At 44.4% G+C, this 10,140-nt stretch overlaps 1 protein-coding gene across 1 annotated transcript in view; it reads left to right on the top strand.

Annotated features, from left to right (window-relative positions):
• The window catches only part of RHBDL3 (rhomboid, veinlet-like 3 (Drosophila)), a gene marked incomplete at its 5' end in the record, with an annotated part of 27,430 nt that extends 19,125 nt beyond the window's left edge, over positions 1–8,305 (top strand). The window contains 4 exons of the mRNA XM_009588019.1: positions 1,201–1,313; positions 4,029–4,129; positions 7,245–7,305; positions 8,034–8,305. Coding sequence (XP_009586314.1) covers positions 1,201–1,313; positions 4,029–4,129; positions 7,245–7,305; positions 8,034–8,305 — 547 coding nt within the window. The remainder of the gene's footprint in view (positions 1–1,200; positions 1,314–4,028; positions 4,130–7,244; positions 7,306–8,033) is intronic.
• Between the last annotated feature and the right edge of the window lie 1,835 nt (positions 8,306–10,140).

Here is a 10,140-nt window from a genome sequence, read left to right as displayed (position 1 = left end):
CTCTTTCCCCCAAAAGATGCTAGCCTTCTGTGTTAAGGGCACCACTGTGTCATTTAGGTCCACCTAAGCAGATTCGGGCAGTCTTCGTACAGAAAGCACTATATGCCTGGGTCCAGCGTGATGTGGCCATTCAGCAAGGTCACAGCCCTGTGAGCCCAGGGCAAATCTCAGACACTAGCACAGTGTTGAGAGGGACCCTGTTCAGGGGTCTGGTGCTGTCACTGGAAGATCCTGCAGATGGCAAAGGCATGGGTAAATATTTGTATAGAGCTTTGAAAAGTAGCAAGACAGTTTTGTTAAGTACTGTTGATTATAACAACGAAGAACTTGCTTTGAAACTATTGATTCAGCACAGAAGAAAACTGCTGCACTGGAGTCTTTATCAAATATGCACATTTTAGCTGTCACACTTTCTACCTCTAGGCTGCAAGTGGTCCTGCATGTCCTGATGTGCACAGTGGGGTTTTCTGCAAGACTACTCTCAGCCCAACTTTTCTTTTTCAGGAGTTTTGCTATTGACTGTAGTGGGAACAAGGGTAGGTGAACAGTGAATATGCCTTGTCTCTCACTGGGCACCTAACCAGAGATAAAAATGCCCTCTGCTTCCCATTCTGACATGATCACATTGAAGTAGGCACAGTAGAAAAGGGTGAGGGTCAGGTACCACAAACAGTAAAGCGGCATTATGTGTTACAAGGAAATGGCAACTGTCTTGGGACTGCTAGGCTTACCTTGCTCTTGACTTAATATCCGCTCCCCATCATGGCAGTGTAAGGGAAAGGCTGTATCATTAGGAGGGGAGAAGAGAGGAGCAGGCCAAGTTTCTGGCTTCTGTTCCAGGCTCTGCTGCCATCTTGCTGCTTTTTTGGACAAGTCATTTAACTTCTTCGAACAAACCAAAACAAAACAAAAGAAAAAAAAAGAAGAAAAAAAAGACTCACTAAGAACGAAACATACTATGAGGTCTTTAGCTGAAAGGACCTGGGTGGATATGAAAAAGATAATGAGCAGCAAGTAGGGAAGAAACATTGCAGTTCTCAGTCTGACTTTTTCAGGAACCATTGTTTTTCCCAGCGTTACAATGTACTTTCATGAAGCAGGTGCTATTTGATTTCCCTTCCAAGATATCTCTGTCTCAAAGGTAGAGAAGGGAGACAAAGAGTTTGAAAAGAGGACAACTGTTGTTTTTCCTTGCCGCAGGATAGAACACCTTGGACTCAATGTTGTCCTTCAGCTCTTGGTTGGGGTTCCCCTGGAAATGGTGCATGGAGCTGCGAGGATCAGTTTTGTGTACGTTGCTGGAGTTGTGGCAGGTAGGTGACACCTCTGGATGCCCCAGATGGAGAAGCATCTGAAAATGGTCTGTGCTGACTTTTGTGTAGGAGAAATGTTTTGTGACATTTGGGTGTCACAACGCACTGATCTTCCGTGCGTTGAAATTCTTTTGGAGGCTAGAAGTAGGAAATATGCTACAACTTGACATCTGTTTCTAACTAGCCATAGGCTTTGTTTAGGAGACCTGCTAAAAAAGCACCCACAACCTGTTTCTTTAAAATAGCCTTGCTTTAGATGGTCTTCCTGAATGTGGAGGTCATGCTGTTCCTTTCCTCTTGTGTCCCACAGAGGCCTAGAAGAAAGGTGGCATCACAGGCATCCCTGCATGAAGAGTAATTTTTTTTTTCCTGTGCCAGTTCTTCCTCCATTTGTCCTGTGCTGTCTGCTTTCTACAGCCTGAGTAAGCAAGAAGTATTTGATTGTAGGTTGTGAGCAGTGCACAGGAATCTGGAAATTCATTTAATCATGAAGCCATGGGGTTTGATTTGATTTTTAGTTTGTGCTGTATTGCTTTTATTTATGTTTGGCATTTCCAGCAGTTTGGAAGTGATGGAAGTTAGCTGACAATAGATCAAGGTCTAATTAAAACAGGAGGAGAGTCTAAGAACAGCCAAGGGCTTCACTATGGAACTCAGACAATGATTGACTGCCTTAGTTCAAGATTTATGGTGATATTTTTTTTTCCGGCTACATAATTCTATTTTTTCCATAATGAGCAGATAAAGCCTTTGTAAAATGGGCTGCATTGGGTGCTAATAAATCCTGCATTCCAGGAGAGAGACTGTGGAAAGAATAATTGGACTAGGACACAGGACTAGGCATGGTACAAATACCACGCTATTTAATGCAAAGAAAGGAGTTAGCAGACTAGCTCCACCGTCCCTTGCCTGTTATTTTAATAACCACTAAAGTGGTCCCCAATCTGCAACTTTCCAGACATAAGCTTGTCTACATAGATCCATGTACCAAACCCTGGGGCTTCATTTATATTTGTGTAAATACACATAGCACATCTGTGCCAGGTAAGCGAAGCAAGTTAGCACTGAATCTGCTACAGTTGAGCCCAGGCGAGCACTGCGAGTTGCCGGCTGCCTCTCAGATGCCTGTGGCCATGGACTTGCTGGCAGGGTCTGCAGGGCCAGAGGCAGGTTTTACTGGGCTTTGGGCTGGGCTGAATGCCCAGAGCTCTGGAGGCTTGTAACCAGTGCCTGGTGAGGCTCACTAGCCCACCTAGCACTATTGGTTCGTTTCTGCTACACAAATGATCCCATTTTTTTCTCAGACAAGCTGCCACATCCTCATAGACTTGCTTTTCACACCTTATGACCTATAAATTGTGGAGGAAAGTGCCAAATGGAAAGGGAAAACTTCCCTTCTTAGTGCAGGATGGAACTACAAATGTGACCGGACAGTCCCACACAGAAAAGCATCCCATGATACCCTTACTTGTTTGAGTTGTTAGCCAATTATTAAACATGCTTTATTCTTTGACATGTGCCAGGAGAGATAGAAAGAGGCATACTTACGCTGAGGATCTGGCAATATAAAGATAACACAGCTCCACATCTGGCAATATAAAGATAACACAACAATCAAGAATAAGCAGTAAAATGCAGACATGGGCTACAATGGCCACTCCCTACTTTTTTCTCATTTGTCTGGCTTTACTAAGAAGACATGTTGAGACTGAGATCGAGAGACTGAAGGTATATGCTCAGTGCAGCGTCCAAGGACTTAACTGCAAGTTCTCATTACTCCTTTCTTAACTTCTCATTAACTTTTTCCTTAATGGCAGTGTTTAAGAGCTGAGAAGTCTCAGGGCCATACAGTGGAGGAGGGAGCTAGCAGCAGAGTTAGCTGGTGGAACCTCAGCACTTTCTTGACCCAGAATCAGCTGAGCAATTAGCAAAGAAGTTCGTTAGATTCTGTACTACCGAGGACTCTCTCATGATTTGCCATTGTGTCTTTTTCCCATTCCGCTCATCACAAAGATCTTCATTATCTCTGCCTTGTGACACCAAGTCTGCCTTTGCCTCTCTATCTCTTAAATTACTCTCAAAGTTTGCAATGAAAGGAGCTTTGAGCAGATCCAAGCCTCCAATTGGGATAAGGAGAAGCAGTGTCTATGTTTGGATGTATTCTTATTAGTGGTGCCTTTATGTGATTGACCTGTCATTTTGCTATCTTGTGTTTACTGCCTCCATCCAGGTTATTTTTAGCTAGTTTTACTCTGAAGTTTTATAAGTAACAGGCTGTGCTTTGATCAGAGGCCCATGTTAAGTTACAAGTCCCCAGTTCCTTCTCACTGTGCAAATATTTGTCTTGCCAGCGTAGGAGCTACTTCTATTTCATCTTCAGGTGAGGAACAAGACACAGACATTTGTCTGTCTCCTGCTTCCTTTGTGTTTTAATCAGGGTGTAAGTGCCTTTTTGCAGCATAGGTTTGAAGGTACGTTGCTGCCTTGCTTGACTGCTTTTAAAGTAGGTGCAAAAGAATCAACCAGTCACTGCCTTGGCAGTAGTACGGGACTGAGTTAGCTTCACAAGTCAATTGATTTCCCCCCCATTCTCTTTATCTGTATATTACTGACCTGCAGCAATTAGCACAAAACAGGCAGTAGCGGGGATGTAGGGTAGGAGAGAGTGTGTTTATTTGGCTGGCAGTTGTCACAAACCCCTGTTCTTTCTTCCAGGGTCCCTGGCAGTGTCAGTAGCTGATATGACTGCACCTGTGGTGGGTTCCTCTGGAGGCGTGTATGCTCTTGTCTCAGCTCACTTGGCAAATATAGTCATGGTGAGTACCTGAATGACTGTCTAAACTCTTTGGAAGTGAGCCAGGTCTGGTGGCCCAAAGGAACTGGAAATAGGGCGTGAGCCAGCTGTTGGTTGTTCAGAGCTTGCCCCAGTTAAGAGTCTTGTCTCCGTGGTGTGGTCCTGGAATGGAAATGTTACATTGCAGCTGATGGCTTGGTATCCTGATGACTGGCAGCTTTCCAGGAGAATCCAAAGATGCTGATAATCCAAGACTTATCAGTGTACTCCAGGCTATCAGCTATCCTTGCAAGGGCTGACAAATGTTTGGAAAAGAAGGAGCTGACTGGCTCTGCAGAAGCTGCAGGCTTGTTTCTGTCTGCATGCACCGTGTAATGTTAGCGGGTACCTAAGGAAATTTAGTATTTGATGCATTTGTGTGCAGAACATCCCTTCTCTCCATTTGTAAAACCCAGACTGAAGCTGAATCTTGGGTGTACTAGTGATGCATCTTTTTGCCTTTTCACCTAATGAAGTACTTTACAAAGGTTACTAAGTACCAGCATCGTGATTCCTCTAAGACCTCGGAAACAGGAGCTCATCCGAGGTCCTCAGCTAGGTGGTGGCAAAGCCCAGCATATCTGCCTGTGTGACTCCTAAGCTGACCGCTGGGCAAAAATGGCTTTGCTGAGAGAGCTGATTTTGCTGTGATTGGGATTCGTGTGTGGTGGTACAGGGCTTGCATGTCTGTCCTGTACCAGCAATGTCAGAGCAGAACAACCATAAAAATGATGGTAATGTGGCCTCCTCTGGGGTCTGAGTGGGAAGATGATGCAAGTCGGCTGCAGTAGAGACAGAACGTCTGTTATATGGGTGCTGGAAAACATGTGCACGTGTGGTGGTACTTGTGACAAGCCTAAAAGAAACCTTGTATTTAACGCTTGTATGCAGTGAAGTCAGCAGGCTCGGGCTGCAGCCACGATGGTGCTGCTTCAGGCAGCCTTTGTAGCAGCTGGGAGCGGGAAAGTGAGTGGTTTCCTGAGCAGGACATGTCGTCTTTGCTGTCTTCAAGCTTTTTGGAGCATGAATGAGCTGGGGGCTGTTGCCAAATTAGGACAGTTGAGTGTCTGGCAGAGAGATAGGGAGTGGAGGAGAGAGGCTACCCCTATACCACAGGGTTTCTACTGGCAAAATGCCTCCTTATGTTTTCAGTATGATTTGTGTTCCCTGCCACTAGGCCAACAGCAGCAGGAGAGAGTTTCCTCTGTCTCACAGGGTAGTAATGCAGAGGGTTTTTTAATGCAGGGTTTCTTCACACCGAGATTCACAGGGTCGGAGGGGGACATCAGAGGAAATTTCAGTTTGCTTTAGAGGAAGAGTTTCTGCCAGAGACGTGTGGAGAGTCTTCACCAATTGCCTTACCAGACTTCTTAAAACATTGCCAAGTGGCCTGTCATTTCACTACTCATTGGTCTCCTCCAAATCTATTTAGCAATTGCTACCTTAGCATCTATATTCCTCCATTATCCGCTGCCTCTTTTCTCATCTGAAATTACTTTTACTGCCTTTCCCATTATGGTGGAGGTTGTTTGTTTTTTTTTTTCCCCCCTCTTCTCTCTCTCTGCTCACTTAGTATCAAGATGTGATGCTCCCACGCGCTGAAAGACATGCTGGCCACTTGCTGGTAAAGCAGAGAGCCTTGCACAGGTGCTGGGAGCGTGCTGGGAAATGGAGGGACTGTTGCAGGGAGGATCTCTTGAATCTTCTGTTCCCTTGTGCCTCCTGTTCCTGCTTGTAAAAATAAATATTCTTGGAATTGAATACATAAAATAACCAACGGGGGAAGCAATAAAGCATGTCACCTTAAGGAAAAGAGTGAGGGGAGGAATTCAAAACAGCTACATGGAAATGAAAACTGAAGGAAGCAGCACAGTATTAATCAGCATGAGTTCAGAGCCTTCTAACTGGGTTAGGTGTCTCAGTGGAGAGAGAAAATGAGTTACTTATTTTGTAGAGATTGCATTTTTGCAGTCACAGAAGTGATTTACGGACAGATCCCACATAAAACTTGAATGTATGTAATATGTATTGCAGAATATTTCTTCAGCTCGCTGAGTAGTCACTGGGTGTCATTAAAGTTAGGCTGAAGAGTTTACAAGCATTTTTTTTATTCCTCAGCTAGCCTTTTATTCCTCCTGGCTAGCTTGGTATCTCATACTGCTTTCAACAGGCAAAATTTCATTTAGTCACTTAATAATAATAATAGTGTTGTCATACTTCTGAGTTCCCCAGAACATGATCTCTTTTTCTGCTTGGAAATTTTGTGTTAGTGGAAAAGTAGAAATTTAAACATTTCTCCTAGGATTTCTGACTATCATTCAGAGATTCTTATTCCACTATATTGATTTATGACCAAGCCTGAAGAGAGAGGAGGCCAAATCCAGGCTTTCTTATGGCACTGTTTCCTTGGTATGCTTTAATTGAGGTCTTTATTTTTTGCGTGTCCTCTGCAGAAGACCCAAGTTGTGAAATTTCAGGGACCCTGAGGTACAGGCAGTAGCACTGGAAAAGTGCGGTAGGGCTTGAATGCACTGAGAAATTGCGTGACAGGTGACAGTGTTGGCCTTCCGAGTGAATCATGATGAGCTGTGTGATGTTAACCAGAATGATGCTTGTGTTGAATGCTAGGTACTACTTAACATAATTTTATTTGATGTGGCCTAATACAACAGGGTTTTGAAGGGTGGGTAAATTCAAGTATTTTCAGAAGTCAGAATTTAAGGTGAAACATCATACTAACATGTTAAAAATTAGTCCGTCTGAAGAACAGAGAATGGCAAGGCCAGCCAAGGACCATGCCACACTGCCTGGTTGTCTGGCAAGGAAAGTCAGTAAGACTGCCAGGTAAAGAAGTTGTGGACTGTCCATAACTTGGACATGTCTGAAATATATCCTTTATGTTTACGTTCTCTAGGATTGACAGAACTATGTTTGGTGTGGTGAGTGTTCACCACTCTTCACAGCCAGGTGGCAAAGGCAATGAAAGGGGTTTGTTTCAAAGGATGGTCGTCCTTGGTGCTCTTCCAGTGCGGATCTGAATGTAAAATCTCTCCAGGTTTGCATGCAGCATCACTTTGTTTTCCTTGTCTCTTTTCCAGAACTGGTCAGGAATGAAGTGCCAATTCAAACTGCTGCGCATGGCTGTTGCCTTGATCTGTAGTAAGTATCATGCAATACTTGGCACAGGTGTGATCCTGTTTTGTTTATCCTTGTCATAAGAGTTCATGCTGATTCAGAGAGTTTTGACTTTGCAGCAGTTTTGGTAGGAACTTGCAGCTGGACCCTCTGGCAGCAGAAACCACATCACTCTCAAATGCATATTTTGGCTTTCAACACAAGCATTTGTAAATGAGGATTTGTTGTTAGCCAGCATCTGTAGCTTGTGGCATTTGTGAAGACCTGGGACTTGAACATCTCCTCTTTGAAATTGCAAACAAGCACTGCTTTCGTAATGATAATTCTTAGGTTTCCTAGAGCACTTCCTATCTGGGATAGCACAGCATAATACACACATTAATGAATTATCTTCCAGCCATATCCCTAGGGTGGGACAATAAGGGAAACTAGGCCATGTATTCATTGCAGACAACTGTCTTCAAATTCTAACTCTTTTTTTTTTTTTAATGGTTCTGGTATAAATTTTGGAAGGTGAATATTCCCCCACCTGTCTACACTGCCACGAACCCAGACCACTTACCAACCACTGGGGAGACCTCATGTCTGTGTGCTGCACCCCTTACATAGCCGTGGCTTCCCAGCTTCCCTATGTTCACCATACAAGGCAGTTTCTCCCTCTCCATCTCTTCAGGGATGCAGCGCTGCCTGCAAGATGGACTTAAGAAGGGATAGACCTAGGCAATTAATTTATTTTTCCTTCTTTGTTCCAGTGAGCTTTGAATTTGGAAGAGCCGTGTGGCTGCGATTCCACCCCTCTGCTTACCCACCATGCCCACACCCCAGCTTCATGGCTCATCTGGGAGGGGTGGTGGTTGGAATCACCCTCGGTGTCATCATTCTGAGGAACTATGAGCAGAGACTCCAAGATCAGACTTTATGGTGGATCTTCCTTTCTATTTATGTCATTTTTGTCTTGTTTGCCATCTTCTGGAACATTTTTGCCTACAGCCTGTTGGATCTAAAGCTACCTCCCCCTCCTTGAAAACATGGGACAGAAAACTCAAGAGCGGAATTCATCTGTCAGCTATGTTAAATGAATGAAAATGGAGGATCTATTTTTATATTTAACTTAGGGGAGGATAATTCTTTTGAATGCAACTGTGTGCTGGAGGAGATGCTTAAAGATCTCACGAAAGAATGGGCTGATCGGTTTGTTGACATATCGAGCAGGTACTGTAATATTGGCTGGCCGGGACCCAGCAGTTTCTCCACTGCCAGGGCTCCCGTTGGGCAGCTTGTACCTGGGCACTTATCACTTGGTTTGTTAGCACATATCAATATTTTGTGTGAGATACTTGTATTTCCAGGTCAGTGCTGGAATTATGGCCAGTTGTTGAATGAATCTCGTCAATGTTACTGAACACTAAAAGGGAAAAAGAGCAGACATTTACTAATTAGAGACTCGCATAGTACTCAGAAGGCAGCTTGGGTTTGGTTTCTTTGGACACATCTGACTGTTCAGCCATACCAGTGCCACTGTCTAATTACTTGAATGGTTCCTAAGATATTTTAGCCTATGGTGAAACCTGTCTTACGCACCTTTCAAAGGAATCAGCAGAACCTGATCACCCAAAGTGATGGAGACTGGTCTTCAACTACAGGTCAAATGAAATTGCACTATAAACCTTGGGAACTCTTAGAGTGTTGTGGACACCCAGCCAGAGGTGACTTTTACTGTGCATGTTTCACTTGATTTTAATTAATTTTTTCCCCCAGCCTGCTGTGGGTAGAGGGTATGACTGGGGTTTCTTTTTTGAGGGGTGGAGAAAAGGAGGGCAAATGTTCGATTGTGTTTTTATCAGCTGACAATCAGATGCTGTTTTCTTCTCACTTTATTTCTGGCCACGTTGATCTAACACCTGGCCTGCGGTGAGCTCCTAGCAAGGATCTCAACTCTTCCAGCAGGTTCTTACTAGAAAAGCAGGACCAGGATCACCTATAGCAGCGCAGGGTGGGAACTATCTAGTCTTTACAGCCATACAGTCGTCCATTTGGGGCCAAATCTGTCCACTGAAGTCAGTGGATTTAAATCAGGTTGTATGTAGCACTGGTTTCCCACTGAAGTGGAAAGGGTGTTACGGTGTTACAGTGATCATTCTGAAACTGATAAAACTGGTTTTAAAGTGACTGCTAAATTTTGAGGATGCCTCTTCCTGAGACAATGGATGTTCAGAGGCTCCAAGCAACAATTAGTTGCAATGATGCCTTTTTCTTTAACATTGGTCAACCCCAGGTTTTAGCAATCTGTAACTGGTCTGTAGCACAGTCCATACAGCTGCCTGCACGGACCTGGGGACCAAACTGGAACATCGGTAGCACAAGCAGTGCTTATAGGTACACTTCTCTGTAAGGCGCTTATGTTACTTTGCTTCTCACTTTAGAGAGCTGCCAAACTACAGTCCAGGAATGTGGATGCCCTCCTTTTCTCTCCCCTTTACCCACCTAGTTTGATGGCCTGGATAAGGCAGCCGTACGAGTCTCTCTAGACTAGCTCCTTTCTTCCTTCTTTCTATTTGCATACAGGCACCAGCCACCAGAGCCTTCCACAGCACATCTCACAGGCACTGTAGCAGTTGTGTTTGTTCTGTAGCAAAATGTCTCTGTATCGTGGGCTTTATTCTCTCAGCCGTGTAATCGGTGCTGCCAGATGATACCACAAACTAGTAGGAGTCTGTCTTTCTAGAGGGGACATTCACAAGTGCTTATCAGCTGCCCCCTTCTTTGCCTCTTAGGGGAAAAATCTCTCTGGAAGTGTGAAGTTCTGCTCCCACAGTATGCACTGGTAAAACTCCTGTTGCCTCGGGGAAAGGGGGCGGG

Source organism: Fulmarus glacialis, unplaced genomic scaffold, assembly GCF_000690835.1.
Source record: "Fulmarus glacialis isolate BGI_N327 unplaced genomic scaffold, ASM69083v1 scaffold30501, whole genome shotgun sequence".
In the NCBI taxonomy this organism is placed as follows: Eukaryota; Metazoa; Chordata; class Aves; order Procellariiformes; family Procellariidae; genus Fulmarus; species Fulmarus glacialis.
The sequence above is the reverse complement of the archived record's forward strand: the minus strand, read 5'-3'. Positions and strand labels throughout refer to the sequence as shown.